The sequence below is a fragment of the Bombina bombina genome, chromosome 1 (genome assembly GCF_027579735.1).
Source record: "Bombina bombina isolate aBomBom1 chromosome 1, aBomBom1.pri, whole genome shotgun sequence".
Classification (NCBI taxonomy): Eukaryota; Metazoa; Chordata; class Amphibia; order Anura; family Bombinatoridae; genus Bombina; species Bombina bombina.
The window spans coordinates 181,726,105-181,742,418 of record NC_069499.1 but is presented as its reverse complement, the minus strand read 5'-3'; the positions used below and the strand labels follow the sequence as shown (position 1 = coordinate 181,742,418).

Here is a 16,314-nt window from a genome sequence, read left to right as displayed (position 1 = left end):
TTTTAAATTAAACTCCAGTCACCACTGCACCCTATAGTTTCTCCTTTCTCGTTTGGTTTCGGTCGAATGACTGGGTATGACGTAGAGGGGAGGAGCTATATAGCAGCTCTGCTTGGGTGATCCTCTTGCACTTCCTGTTAGGGAGGAGATATAATCCCATAAGTAATGGATGACCCGTGGACTGACTACACTACAGGAGAAAGGAATTTATCAGGTAAGCATAAATTATATTTTTTGGTTGCTGTTTCTTCTGATCGCAGAGTTTCTGAGCTTTCGGCATTACAATGTGATTCACCTTACCTTATTTTTCATTCTGATAAGGTGGTGTTACGTACCAAATCTGGTTTTCTTCCTAAGGTTGTTTCAAATAAGAATATTAATCAGGAAATTGTGGTTCCTTCCTCGTGTCCTAATCCTTCTTCTAAGAAGGAGCGTCTGTTACATAATTTGGACGTGGTCCGTGCCTTGAAGTTCTATTTACAGGCAACTTAGGATTTTCGTCAATTGTCTTCCTTGTTTGTCGTTTTTTCAGGGAAACGTAGGGGTCAGAAAGCTACGGCTACCTCTTTCTTTTTGGCTGAAGAGTATCATCCGTTTTGCATATGAGACTGCTGGACAGCAACCTCCTGAACGAATTACGGCTCATTCCACTAGGGCTGTGGCTTCCTCATAGGCATTCAACAATGATGCTTCTGTTGAACAGGTTAGCAAAGATGCAACCTGGTCGTGTCTTCATACTTTTTTCCAAATTCTACAAATTCAATACTTTTGCCTCATCTGAGGCTGTTTTTGGGAGGACAGTTCTTCAAGCAGTGGTGCCTTCCGTTTAGGTTCCCTGTCTTGTCCCTCCCATTTCATCCATGTACTATAGCTTTGGTATTGTATCCCACAAGTAAGGATGAAATCAGTGGACTCGTCGTATCTTGTAAAAGGAAATTTATTCTTATCTGATAAATTTTTCTTTTACGATACGAGTCCACGGCCCACCCTTTTTTTTCTAAGACAGGCTTTTAATTTTGTTAAACTTCAGTCACCTCTGCACCTTGGCTTTTCTTTTCCTATTTTCGGTCGAAAGACGGGAAGGGAGGAGCTATATATACAGCTCTGCTGTGGTGCTCTTTGCCTCCTTCTGCTAACCAGGAGCTGATATCCCACAAGTAAGGATGAAATCTGTGGACTCATCGTATCGTAAAAGAAACAAATTTATCAGGTAAGAATAAATTTCCTTTTTTCTTTTCACCTTTCAGAGATGAAAAGGGCAATGATGAGAAAGCATCAAGCAGAAACAGCAATATTACGAAGAAAAGAGTATGAGGATAAAGAACGACAAAAAGAATTTTTTAAAAAGTTTGTTGAAGTAGAACGAATAAAGAAGAAAGAAGAAAAGGAGAGAATTAAGTTAGAAAAAGAGAAGGTTAGAATTTAAGTGCAATTGTACAGATGTCTATAGTTAAAGTATAATGAAGAATGCTTATTTAAAATGTAGCAACTTAGTTTTTTTCACACAATGAAGCTTGAGGATGTTCCGCACTCCCTCAGTCATGCAGTGCAGTGCACATGCCCTTTCCTTACAGCTGGGACCTAAAATATGGAATAAAAATATAGGAAAAAAAATGTACTTTGAGGTGTTAATACAGAATGTGATCTAAACGAAAAGTTGCCCACCCATCTCAGATCCCAACTGTAGCACATTTTCTATATCCACACAGCATCAAGCTATCTTTATTGGCTTGACCCTTATTTACCACCAGCTACACTTCATTTATGTGCCCAGTAGAGAGAATGTTGTTCTCATAATTTTCTTCCTCTTTACTCTTCTGGCGGACCAGAGCTCTTCACTTTCCACTGTTTTTATCTCAATCTAATCACATTCCACCTGTAGTAGTTTTCTGTGTTCTCCCTTCCTTACCTAGCCTCCCATTTGGCAGCTTTACACATTGTCAGTTTTCCTCTAAATCTGGTACGAACGCTTACATTCTCTAGCTGGATTGTTCTCTTGTAATGAGAGCACTGAATCAAGAGATCATTCAGACAAGCACATCACAGCAGCTGCTTGCTTTGCCTGTTCATGCAAGTTATTTAAATAAGTACAATGTGTGTGTGTGTGTGTTTTTGTATTAATAAGTAACACTTATATAGTGGGTATTGAAAAGAATCACCCCCCTTGAAAATAATCTCATTTTGTTGCTTTGCAGCCTGAAAGAAAGACAGTTTTTGTTTATCCAGTTGTAATTACTCAGTGCAACTTATGACATCCAAGTGAGAGATATAACATCAACATGTCAGGCCAATTTAAAGACCATTCAAAAACATAATCACTGAGTTGGATAAAGGATCACCCTCTCCTAAAATTAGCTAATCACCTTCTCAACGGCGCACACAAAGCCATTTGATCTTGAACTGTGATCAACTGTGGGCATATTGATTAGCTCAGCATGAAAAGAGCTTTCCTGTAGCATCTCAATTATTGGTAGTGCAACTGAAGCAAACAATCATGGATGGCATGGCATTGTCAGGAGATGGATACAAGAAAATATCAAAGGCTTTATCAATGTCTAGAAGCACAGTGAAGTCTATTATTAAGAAATGGAAGGTATTTGATACAACACAGACCTTCTCTGGATTAGGACGTCGCTTCAAACTGGATGAAAGAGCCAAGAGGAAACTGGTAAGATTGGTTACCAAGAGGCCCACAGCAACTCTGAAGCAGTTGCAGGAATTTATGACAGAGTGGTCGCAACAATATCACAAATTCTTCACCAATGTGGCTTGTATAGTAGGGTTGCAAGAAAAAAGCCACTCCTCAAGAAAGGCCACATGCAGTCACGACTAAGCTTTGCCATAACACACCTAGGCGATTGAGGCCACATTGTTAAGGTGTTATGGTCAGATGAGACTAAAATTTAATTATTTGGCCTCAACACCAAATGATACAGTATGCGTGGAGGAATTCCAATACAGCTCACCATCCAAATAACACCATACTGACAGTAAAGCATGGAGGTGGTAATATCCTGTTATGGGAGTGTTTCTCTGCAGCAGGCACTGGAGCACTTGTCAGGATAGAAGGAATAATGGGGCAAAATACCGTCAAATTCTTGAGGAAAATCTGCTGCCCCCGGCCAGGAAGTTGTCAATGGAAAGAAGGTTTACCTTCCAACATGACCATGATCCATAGCACACAGCAAAAATGAAGTGGTTTTCCAACTCAGTGATTCTGTTTTTAAATTGTTTGTATTTTTGCCTGACATGTTGGTGTTATATCTTTCACTTGGATGTTATAAGTTGCACTGAGTAATTACAAGTGAATAAACAAAAACTGTGTTTGTCTTTATGATAGGCTGCAAAGCAACAAACTGTGATTATTTTCAAGGTGGGTGATTGTTTTAAATACCCACTGTAACAATGTTGCTTTTATTTTGATTGTCGCTTTTTTACTTGAGCAGACTTCACTGTATCATTCTCTAACATTTTCTCTCATTCTCTCTCCCTTTCTCTCATTCTCTCTCCCTTTCTCTCATTCTCTCTCCCTTTCTCTCATTCTCTCTCCCTTTCTCTCATTCTCTCTCCCTTTCTCTCATTCTCTCTCCCTTTCTCTCATTCTCTCTCCCTTTCTCTCATTCTCTCTCCCTTTCTCTCATTCTCTCTCCCTTTCACAGACTGTTTATCTCACTTTACAACCTCTCTTAACTGTTAAAACACAATCATTTTTCTTTCTTTCTGGAATTATCTTCTGCTTCATGTAGCTTTCTCAATACGGAGAGAGAACATTTTTAATTGCAGAAATGCAGTTGTTTGAACCCTTATTTGACCCTTTGTTTTATAAGGAAGTTTATATCATAATTTTGTAAAGGTTAGGCCAAGGGACCTAGATATGCATATGTTCTTTTTTGTTCTGCTTTTTTTTTTCAGGAAAGGGAAAAAATTAGAGAAGAAAAACGCAAATATGCAGAGCGCCTAAAACTATGGAGTAAGCCCCGAGATGACATGGAGTGTGATGATCTACAGGTATGTGCGTTTTTACCCCAATAATGTGCATCTTAAGTGTACATAATTCCCAAAATATAAGCAATGCATATAAAACAGACTCTTAAAGGGACTCTTTAAACTATGATGTTCTTCAAAATTAACCCACTTGTTCTAGTCAGGGTTGTTCCTTTTGACCATGACATCTGTTTAAATTGTCTCTAGCATCCAATAGCCATTAAATTAGGTGTTTTAGGTTAGGCATACATGCCAGCTACTTTTTGGTTTACATTTCTATCATTGTTTCTTACATTTGTAATGCAAATATTTTTTAGCTGTTTTTAAAGTGTTGTATGTTTTTACATACACTTAATAGAGAATATTTGATTACAATGTGGTTTACGGAAATTTTTATGGTGGCTGTGTAGTTAAAGTAGCAGAAATTTAAGATTAGTTTTCATTTATTTATTTTGTTTTTCTGTGCTTCATAAACTAATTTCCAGCTGGCTATGTGTACAATTCTTCTTCTTCTTTTTCTTTCTTCTTTCGTTTGTTAAATTTATCGAAGGTATTTATATATCTGATTATAACATCAGATATTATTTGAAGTGACAAATACAACAAAGAAATACATTATACATATGAAACTGCAATGGGATGTAGGAGAAACACATTAATTAGGTTAAGCCAATATAATACTTCAACAGCTTGTCTACTTCAGTCCTACTGCTCATTTTTAAGTTATTTTTGAGATTGTATGAAGTCATTAATAAACTTGTTGCTCCTAATCCTTAAAATATAACAAATCTATGCCTCATTTGACATGTCTTTTGTACATTGTTAATCACCTACAATTTAACCATAGATCAAACTTTACTGTTTTATTCTTTTGTCTGTTTCAGGAGCTTCCTGAACCCATCCCAGTGAAGACCAGACTTTCTCCAGAGTGCTTTGGGGATGCGCTTATGATTTTAGAGTTCTTATATGCCTTCGGAGCACTCTTTGATCTGAGAGATGAGTTTCCAGAAGGAGTGACATTAGGTTAGTTTTTCTGAATAAAAATAGCCTGTTTCAGACAGCATACTTACAGCCAACACATCCACTGCCAGGAAAAGTGTCTTGCTTTAATAGCTGAAGATCTTTTAGCAGTTATGTTTTGCTTTTTAGACATTTGCCTTCTCCCAAAATACAAAGCAGTATGCAACTATAAACTAGAGAACAATATGGTATGTAGGGGCACAATAGATACAATACCTATAAACTTTTATAGCCAGTATAGAAATAAAAGTATCAAATACAATCCACAAATGACTGTAGTCCTATAATATTACTAAATAATTGTATCAATGATAGTCTGTAGACTTGCAAGGCATCTCTTTTGGCGTCTCACCATATAACACAATTTGCAAGCATAGATAAGACAAAAAGGCATCTCATAGGGTAGTAATGTAATACCAGATGAAAAGAGCAGAACGATCAACATTTACATAAGTCAAGCACTTGATAGTGCTATTCACACATGCTGGGTCCTCAAAAGTCCCCATGGTGTTCTGGTCCTCTCCAGGAACTTTTGTTAAGAACTTTGGGTCTCGCACCAATATTAGTCTCCCCAATCTAAGGGAAAATTCACTTGTGGGGCTGCTAGACCCCCCCAGCGTTGGTTTTCTAATGCGAATATACACTTCCCCCACTCAGGTGTGATTTTTTTTTTTTTTTTTTTTTAAATATTTACACAAATGGATACAACGTGGTTTTACTAAAACACGATTAGTAAGGTTAGACTCTGATACCTATTACGTGACATGAAAATGAATTGCAGATGCCACAGCAGTAAACTCCCAGTGAATATAAGTTACTGTTGCCGAAATGGGATATGTGGATGGTTTGGGCCAAATATGTTTATCACAGCAGCTCTCAACCTTGTTCAGTAGTGCAAACCGCGTTTCTCAGATATCTGTTTGATCAGGCTATAGTAATGGGTTTCTTTCATGTAATTGGCAAGAGTCCATGAGCTAGTGACGTATGGGATATACAATCCTACCAGGAGGGGCAAAGTTTCCCAAACCTCAAAATGCCTATAAATACACCCGTCACCACACCCACAATTCTGTTTTACAAACTTTGCCTCCTATGGAGGTGGTGAAGTAAGTTTCTACGTTGACATGCGCTTCTCAGCATTTTGAATCCCGATTTCCTCTCAGAGTACAGTGAATGTCAGAGGGATGTGAAGGGAGTATAACTTATTGAATACAATGTTTATCCTAACGGGGATCTATTTCATAGATTCTCTGTTATCGGTCGTAGAGATTCATCTCCTACCTCCCTTTTCAGATCGATGATATACTCTTATATACTATTACCTCTACTGATTCTCGTTTCAGTACTGGTTTGGCTATCTGCTATATGTGGATGAGTGTCTTTTGGTAAGAATGTTTCATTTATTTAAGACACTCTCAGCTATGGTTTGGCACTTTGTATATAAAGTTCTAAATATATGTTTATACTTTATTTGCCATGATTCAGGTTTATCAGTATATTTCCTTTTTTTGCAGACTGTCAGTTTCATATTTGGGAAATGAATTTTAAAAAAAATTTTTTTACCTGAGGTTTTCAAATTGATTTTTTTCTAAATTGCGGGCTGTATTAGGCTCGAGTGAGCCCAAAATGCTATAATTTATTGCGTCATTCTTGGCGCGAGAATTACGTTTACGCAAATTCGTCATTTCCAGCGTCTTAGTTGGCACCGAGTCTTTTCACGAGGTTGCATCATCTGACGCTCATGTTCGTTGCGGACGTTTTTGGCGCCAAAAAATATTTTCAGTTGTGGGCGTCCTACTTGGCGCCAAACTGTTTGTCATTATTTAAGACTTCATTCCTTTTGCCTCTGGTCCTTTTTTTCTTGTCAGCGGCTTATTCTGTTTGCATTTTTTCCCATTCCTGAAACTGTCATATAAGGAAATAGATAATTTTGCTTTTTTCTCTTATATATTGCAAGGTGTCTCAATCTGATCCTGTTTCAGAATCTACTACTGGAATCCTGCTGCCTGATATCGGTTCTACCAAAGCTAAGTGCATTTGTTGTAAACTTGTAGTAACTGTTCCTCCGGCTGTAGTTTGTAATAGTTGTCATGATAAACTTTTACATGCAGAGAATATTTCCATCAGTAGTGTTGCATTACCTGTTGCTGGTCCATCAGCATCTAATGTTCAGGATATTCCTGTTAATTTGAGAGAATTTATTTCTGATTCCATTCAGAAGGCTTTGTCTGCCATTCCGCCTTCTAATAAACCTAAAAGGTATTTTAAAACTTCTCAAAGAGTTGATGAATTTTCAAATGACCGACAACATACTGATTTATCTATCTCTGATGAGGATTTGTCTGATTCAGAGGATCCTGCCTCAGATATTGACACTGACAAATCTTCGTATTTATTTAAAATGGAGTATATTCGTTCTTTATTGAAGGAAGTGTTGATTGCATTAGATATAGAGGAGTCTAGTCCTCTTGATACTAAAACTAGTAAACGTTTAAATTCGGTTTATAAACCTCATGTTGTTGTTCCAGAGGTTTTTTTCATTTCCTGATGCTATTTTAGATATGATTTCAAAGGAATGGAATAGACTGGGTGGTACTTTTACTCCTTATTCAAGGTTTAAAAAATTGTATCCTTTGCCTACTGATAGATTGGAGTTTTGGGAAAAGATCCCCAAAGTTGATGGGGCCATCTCTACTCTTGCTAAACGTACTACTATTCCTACAAAGACAGTACTTCTTTTAAAGATCCTTTAGATAGGAAACTTGAATCCTTTCTAAGGAATGCTTATTTATGTTCAGGTCATCTTCTTAGGCCTGCTATTTCTTTGGCTGATGTTGCAGCTGCTTCAACTTTTTGGTTGGAAACTATAGCGCAACAAGTATCAGACCATAATATGTATAGCATTGTTAAAATTATTAGCATGTTGAATTAACTTGTTTGTGATGCCATTTTTGATATCATCAGAATTGATGTTAGATATGTCTGTAGCTATTTTAGCTAGAGCTTTATGGCTTAAATCTTGGAATGCTGATATGACTTCTAAATCAACATTGCTATCTCTTTCTTTCCAAGGTAATAAATTATTTGAGTCTCAGTTGGATTCTATAATTTCAACTGTTACTTGGGGAAGGGGGCTTTTTTACCTCAGGATAAAAAAAATCTAAGGGTAAATTTAAAGCTTCTAACCATTTTCGTTCCTTTCAACAGAATAAGGAACAGAAACCTAGTCCTTCCCTTAAGGAATCTGTTTCCAATTGGAAGCCTTCCTCAGTCTGGAATAAATCCAAGCCATTTAAGAGATCTAAACCAGCCCCCAAGTCCACATGAAGGTACGGCCCTCATTCCAGCTCAGCTGGTAGGGGGCAAATTAAAATTTCTTTCATGTAATTAACAAGAGTCCATGAGCTAGTGACGTATGGGATATACATTCCTACCAGGAGGGGCAAAGTTTCCCAAACCTCAAAATGCCTATAAATACACCCCTCACCACACCCACAATTCAGTTTTACAAACTTTGCCTCCCATGGAGGTGGTGAAGTAAGTTTGTGCTAGATTCTACGTTGATATGCGCTTCGCAGCAGGCTGGAGCCCGGTTTTCCTCTCAGAGTGCAGTGAATGTCAGAGGGATGTGAAGAGAGTATTGCCTATTTGTATACAATGGTCTTCCTTTAGGGGATCTATTTCATAGATTCTCTGTTATCGGTCGTAGAGATTTCTTCTCCTACCTCCCTTTTCAGATCGATAATATACTCTTTTATATACCATTACCTCTACTGATTCTCGTTTCAGTACTGGTTTGGCTATCTACTATATGTAGATGAGTGTCCTGGGGTAAGTAAGTCCTATTTTTTGTGACACTCTAAGCTATGGTTGGGCACTTTATATGTAAAGTTCTAAATATATGTGTTTAAACTTATATTTGCCATGATTCAGGATAATCAGTATTCCTTCATTCAGACTGTCAGTTTCATTATTTGGGATAATGCATATGAATTAATATTTTTTTCTCACCTTGAAAATTTTCAATTGACTTTTTTCCCTGCGGGCTGTTAGGCTTGCAGGGGCAGAAAATGCTTCTATTTATTGCGTCATTCTTGGCGAAAACTTTTGGCGCAAACATTTTTGTCATTTCCGGCGCCGTAGTTGACGCCGGAAGTTTGTTTGTTGTTACGTCATTTTTTGACGCATGTGTGTTCAGACATTTTTTCTCCAACATAGGTGTGTCCGGTCCACGGCGTCATCCTTACTTGTGGGATATTCTCTTCCCCAACAGGAAATGGCAAAGAGCCCAGCAAAGCTGGTCACATGATCCCTCCTAGGCTCCGCCTACCCCAGTCATTCTCTTTGCCGTTGTACAGGCAACATCTCCACGGAGATGGCTTAGAGTTTTTTAGTGTTTAACTGTAGTTTTTATTATTCAATCAAGAGTTTGTTATTTTAAAATAGTGCTGGTATGTACTATTTACTCTGAAACAGAAAAGAGATGAAGATTTCTGTTTGTAAGAGGAAAATGATTTTAGCAACCGTTACTAAAATCGATGGCTGTTCCACACAGGACTGTTGAGAGGAATTAACTTCAGTTGAGGGAACAGTGAGCAGAATTTTACTGCTTGAGGTATGACACATTCTAACAAGACGATGTAATGCTGGAAGCTGTCATTTTCCCTATGGGATCCGGTAAGCCATTTTTATTACAGACAATAAATAAGGGCTTCACAAGGGCTTTTTAAGACTGTAGACATTTTCTGGGCTAAATCGATTCATATAATAAACATATTTAGCCTTGAGGAATCATTTTAATCTGGGTATTTTGTAAAATAATATCGGCAGGCACTGTTTAGGGACACCTTATTCTCTAGGGGCTTTCCCTTATCATAGGCAGAGTCTCATTTTCGCGCCGGTATTGCGCACTTGTTTTTGAGAAGCATGACATGCAGTCGCATGTGTGAGGAGCTCTGATACATAGAAAAGACTTTCTGAAGGCGTCATTTGGTATCGTATTCCCCTTTGGGCTTGGTTGGGTCTCAGCAAAGCAGATACCAGGGACTGTAAAGGGGTTAAAGATAAAAACGGCTCCGGTTCCGTTATTTTAAGGGTTAAAGCTTCCAAATTTGGTGTGCAATACTTTTAAGGCTTTAAGACACTGTGGTGAAATTTTGGTGAATTTTGAACAATTCCTTCATACTTTTTCGCAATTGCAGTAATAAAGTGTGTTCAGTTTAAAATTTAAAGTGACAGTAACGGTTTTATTTTAAAACGTTTTTTTGTACTTTGTTATCAAGTTTATGCCTGTTTAACATGTCTGAACTACCAGATAGACTGTGTTCTGAATGTGGGGAAGCCAAGGTTCCTTCTCATTTAAATAGATGTGATTTATGTGACACAAAATTTAGAGAAAATGATGCCCAAGATGATTCCTCAAGTGAGGGGAGTAAGCATGGTACTGCATCATCCCCTCCTTCGTCTACACCAGTCTTGCCCACTCAGGAGGCCCCTAGTACATCTAGCGCGCCAATACTCCTTACTATGCAACAATTAACGGCTGTAATGGATAATTCTATCAAAAACATTTTAGCCAAAATGCCCACTTATCAGCGTAAGCGCGACTGCTCTGTTTTAGATAATACTGAAGAGCATGAGGACGCTGATGATATTGTTTCTGAAGGGCCCCTACACCAGTCTGAGGGGGCCAGGGAGGTTTTGTCTGAGGGAGAAATTTCAGATTCAGGGAAAATTTCTCAACAAGCTGAACCTGATGTGATTACATTTACATTTAAGTTGGAACATCTCCGCGCTCTGCTTAAGGAGGTGTTATCCACTCTGGATGATTGTGAGAATTTGATCATCCCAGAGAAACTATGTAAAATGGACAAGTTCCTAGAGGTCCCGGGGCCCCCAGAAGCTTTTCCTATACCCAAGCGGGTGGCGGACATTGTAAATAAAGAATGGGAAAGGCCCGGTATACCTTTCGTCCCTCCCCCCATATTTAAAAAATTGTTTCCTATGGTCGACCCCAGAAAGGACTTATGGCAGACAGTCCCCAAGGTCGAGGGGGCGGTTTCTACTTTAAACAAACGCACCACTATACCCATAGAAGATAGTTGTGCTTTCAAAGATCCTATGGATAAAAAATTAGAAGGTTTGCTTAAAAAGATGTTTGTTCAGCAAGGTTACCTTCTACAACCAATTTCATGCATTGTCCCTGTCACTACAGCCGCGTGTTTCTGGTTCGATGAGCTAGAAAAGGCGATCACTAGTGATTCTCCTCCTTATGAGGAGATTATGGACAGAATCCGTGCTCTCAAATTGGCTAATTCTTTCACCCTAGACGCCACTTTGCAATTGGCTAGGTTAGCGGCGAAAAATTCTGGGTTTGCTATTGTGGCGCGCAGAGCGCTTTGGTTGCAATCTTGGTCACCGGATGCGTCTTCCAAGAACAAATTGCTTAACATTCCTTTCAAGGGGAAAACGCTGTTTGGCCCTGACTTGAAAGAGATTATCTCTGATATCACTGGGGGCAAGGGCCACACCCTTCCTCAGGATAGGTCTTTCAAGGCCAAAAATAAACCTAATTTTCGTCCCTTTCGTAGAAACGGACCAGCCCCAAGTGCTACGTCCTCTAAGCAAGAGGGTAATACTTCTCAAGCCAAGCCAGCCTGGAGACCAATGCAAGGCTGGAACAAGGGAAAGCAGGCCAAGAAACCTGCCACTGCTACCAAGACAGCATGAACTGTTGGCCCCCGATCCGGGACCGGATCTGGTGGGGGGCAGACTCTCTCTCTTCGCTCAGGCTTGGGCAAGAGATGTTCTGGATCCTTGGGCACTAGAAATAGTCTCCCAAGGTTATCTTCTGGAATTCAAAGGGCTTCCCCCAAGGGGGAGGTTCCACAGGTCTCAATTGTCTTCAGACCACATAAAAAACAGGCATTCTTACATTGTGTAGAAGACCTGTTAAAAATGGGAGTGATTCATCCTGTTCCATTAGGGGAACAAGGGATGAGGTTCTACTCCAATCTGTTCGTAGTTCCCAAAAAAGAGGGAACGTTCAGACCAATCTTAGATCTCAAGATCCTAAACAAGTTTCTCAAGGTTCCATCGTTCAAAATGGAAACCATTCGAACAATTCTTCCTTCCATCCAGGAAGGTCAATTCATGACCACGGTGGATTTAAAGGATGCGTATCTACATATTCCTATCCACAAGGAACATCATCGGTTCCTAAGGTTCGCATTCCTGGACAAGCATTACCAGTTCGTGGCACTTCCTTTCGGATTAGCCACTGCTCCAAGGATTTTCACAAAGGTACTAGGGTCCCTTCTAGCGGTGCTAAGACCAAGGGGCATTGCAGTAGTACCTTACTTGGACGACATTCTGATTCAAGCGTCGTCCCTTCCTCAAGCAAAGGCTCACACGGACATAGTCCTGGCCTTTCTCAGATCTCACGGATGGAAAGTGAACGTAGAAAAGAGTTCTCTATCTCCGTCAACAAGGGTTCCCTTCTTGGGAACAATAATAGACTCCTTAGAAATGAGGATTTTTCTGACAGAGGCCAGAAAAACAAAACTTCTAAACTCTTGTCAAATACTTCATTCCGTTCCTCTTCCTTCCATAGCGCAGTGCATGGAAGTAATAGGTTTGATGGTAGCGGCAATGGACATAGTTCCTTTTGCGCGCATTCATCTAAGACCATTACAACTGTGCATGCTCAGTCAGTGGAATGGGGACTATACAAACTTGTCTCCGACGATACAAGTAAATCAGAGGACCAGAGATTCACTCCGTTGGTGGCTGTCCCTGGACAACCTGTCACAAGGGATGAACTTCCGCAGGCCAGAGTGGGTCATTGTCACGACCGACTCCAGTCTGATGGGCTGGGGCGCGGTCTGGGGACCCCTGAAAGCTCAGGGTCTTTGGTCTCGGGAAGAATCTCTTCTACCGATAAATATTCTGGAACTGAGAGCGATACTCAATGCTCTCAAGGCTTGGCCTCAGCTAGCAAAGGCCAAGTTCATACGGTTTCAATCAGACAACATGACGACTGTTGCGTACATCAACCATCAGGGAGGAACAAGGAGTTCCCTGGCGATGGAAGAAGTGACCAAAATCATTCAATGGGCGGAGACTCACTCCTGCCACCTGTCTGCAATCCACATCCCAGGAGTGGAAAATTGGGAAGCGGATTTTCTGAGTCGTCAGACATTACATCCGGGGGAGTGGGAACTCCATCCGGAAATCTTTGCCCAAATTACTCAACTGTGGGGCATTCCAGACATGGATCTGATGGCCTCTCGTCAGAACTTCAAGGTTCCTTGCTACGGGTCCAGATCCAGGGATCCCAAGGCGACTCTAGTAGATGCACTAGTAGCACCTTGGACCTTCAAACTAGCTTATGTATTTCCGCCGTTTCCTCTCATCCCCAGGCTGGTAGCCAGGATCAATCAGGAGAGGGCATCGGTGATCTTGATAGCTCCTGCGTGGCCACGCAGGACTTGGTATGCAGATCTGGTGAATATGTCATCGGCTCCACCATGGAAGCTACCTTTGAGACGAGACCTTCTTGTTCAAGGTCCGTTCGAACATCCGAATCTGGTCTCACTCCAACTGACTGCTTGGAGATTGAACGCTTGATCTTATCAAAGCGAGGGTTCTCAGATTCTGTTATTGATACTCTTGTTCAGGCCAGAAAGCCTGTAACCAGAAAAATTTACCACAAAATATGGAAAAAATATATCTGTTGGTGTGAATCTAAAGGATTCCCTTGGGACAAGGTAAAAATTCCTAAGATTCTATCCTTTCTTCAAGAAGGATTGGAGAAAGGATTATCTGCAAGTTCCTTGAAGGGACAGATTTCTGCCTTGTCTGTGTTACTTCACAAAAAGTTGGCAGCTGTGCCAGTTGTTCAAGCCTTTGTTCAGGCTCTGGTTAGAATCAAGCCTGTTTACAAACCTTTGACTCCTCCTTGGAGTCTCAACTTAGTTCTTTCAGTTCTTCAGGGGGTTCCGTTTGAACCCTTACATTCCGTTGATATTAAGATATTATCTTGGAAAGTTTTGTTTTTGGTTGCAATTTCTTCTGCTAGAAGAGTTTCAGAATTATCTGCTCTGCAGTGTTCTCCTCCTTATCTGGTGTTCCATGCAGATAAGGTGGTTTTACGTACTAAACCTGGTTTTCTTCCGAAAGTTGTTTCTAACAAAAACATTAACCAGGAGATAGTCGTGCCTTCTTTGTGTCCGAATCCAGTTTCAAAGAAGGAACGTTTGTTGCACAATTTGGATGTTGTTCGCGCTCTAAAATTCTATTTAGATGCTACAAAGGATTTTAGACAAACATCTTCCTTGTTTGTTGTTTACTCTGGTAAAAGGAGAGGTCAAAAAGCAACTTCTACCTCTCTCTCTTTTTGGATTAAAAGCATCATCAGATTGGCTTATGAGACTGCCGGACGGCAGCCTCCTGAAAGAATCACAGCTCATTCCACTAGGGCTGTGGCTTCCACATGGGCCTTCAAGAACGAGGCTTCTGTTGATCAGATATGTCGGGCAGCGACTTGGTCTTCACTGCACACTTTTACCAAATTTTACAAGTTTGATACTTTTGCTTCTTCTGAGGCTATTTTTGGGAGAAAGGTTTTGCAAGCCGTGGTGCCTTCCATTTAGGTGACCTGATTTGCTCCCTCCCTTCATCCGTGTCCTAAAGCTTTGGTATTGGTTCTTACAAGTAAGGATGACGCCGTGGACCGGACACACCTATGTTGGAGAAAACAGAATTTATGTTTACCTGATAAATTACTTTCTCCAACGGTGTGTCCGGTCCACGGCCCGCCCTGGTTTTTTAATCAGGTCTGATAATTTATTTTCTTTAACTACAGTCACCACGGTATCATATGGTTTCTCCTATGCAAATATTCCTCCTTTACGTCGGTCGAATGACTGGGGTAGGCGGAGCCTAGGAGGGATCATGTGACCAGCTTTGCTGGGCTCTTTGCCATTTCCTGTTGGGGAAGAGAATATCCCACAAGTAAGGATGACGCCGTGGACCGGACACACCGTTGGAGAAAGTAATTTATCAGGTAAACATAAATTCTGTTTTTGCGCCAAAAAATGTGGGCGTCGTTTTCGGGGTCAGAGGACGTGGCGTCATACTTGGCGCCAAAAATATGGGCGCTGTACTTGGCGCCAAAAAATATGGGCGTTGTACTTGGCGCCAATAATGTGGGTGTCATACTTGTTCACTTTTTCTCACATTATTTAAGTCTCACTTTTTTGTTGCTTCTGGTTGCTAGAAGCTTGTTTTGCATTTTTTCCCATTCCTGAAACTGTCATTTAAGGAATTTTGATAATTTTGCTTTATATGTTGTTTTTTTCTATTACATATTGCAAGATTTTCCATTCACTGTTCCTGGATCAGAACATGCTGAGGAATTCCTGTTGACTGAGATCAGTCCTACCAAAGCTAAGTTCATTTATTGTAAATGTTATGAATGTTTATCTTTAGCTATGGTTTGTAATAAGTTATCATGATAAACCTTTACATGCAGAATCCATTAGTATTTATGCTTTATATATTGCTATTCTTTTTACATCTCATGTACAAGATATACTTAGAAATTTATAAGAATTTTTTTTATTCTATTTTAAAGGCTTTGTCTGACATCCCGCCTTCTAATACATTTTTAGGTCTTTTTCAAACTTCTTTTTTAGTTGATGAAGTTTCAAATGACCAACAACATATTGAATTATCCTTCTCTGATGGTGTTTTTTTCTCATTCAGAATTTTTCTTCATCAGATATTGACACTAACAAATCTACTTTTTTATTTTTTAATTAGAGTACATTTGTTCTTTGTTCAAAAGGTGTTGATTATTTTGGATATTTAAGTAACTAGTTCTTTGGATTTTAAAGACTAGCTAACATTTAAATTCTGCTTATTTATCTTCTGAGGTTTTTTCCAGTTCCTGATACTAGGAAATGGAATAGGCTGAGAATTTTCTTTTAGTCCTTATTTAAGGTTTTTAAATTGTATTCTTTGCCGGCAGTTAGTTTTGAGGAAAGATTCCCCAAGTTAATGGGGCTATCTCTACTCTTGCTAAATATACTATTATTCTTATAGCAAATAGTATTTATTTTTTTCCTTCAGATGGTTGTATCTTATTTAAGGAAAATTATTTTCAGGTACTTTTCTTAGACCTGTAATTTATTTGGCTGATGTTGCAATTGCTTCATCTTTCTGGTTGGATACTTTAAGATCAAGTATTGGATTATGATTTGTTTAGCATTGTTAAAAGGACAAAATATACTACTCATTTGAGGTTCA

At 39.6% G+C, this 16,314-nt stretch overlaps 1 protein-coding gene across 4 annotated transcripts in view; it reads left to right on the top strand.

Annotated features, from left to right (window-relative positions):
* The window catches only part of BAZ1A (bromodomain adjacent to zinc finger domain 1A), a 762,668-nt gene that overhangs the window by 173,448 nt on the left and 572,906 nt on the right, over nt 1-16,314 (top strand). For all 4 annotated transcript variants that reach the window (XM_053697759.1, XM_053697757.1, XM_053697758.1 and 1 more), the window contains exons 9-11: nt 1,248-1,414; nt 3,913-4,008; nt 4,869-5,007. In XM_053697759.1, coding sequence (XP_053553734.1) covers nt 1,248-1,414; nt 3,913-4,008; nt 4,869-5,007 — 402 coding nt within the window. The remainder of the gene's footprint in view (nt 1-1,247; nt 1,415-3,912; nt 4,009-4,868; nt 5,008-16,314) is intronic.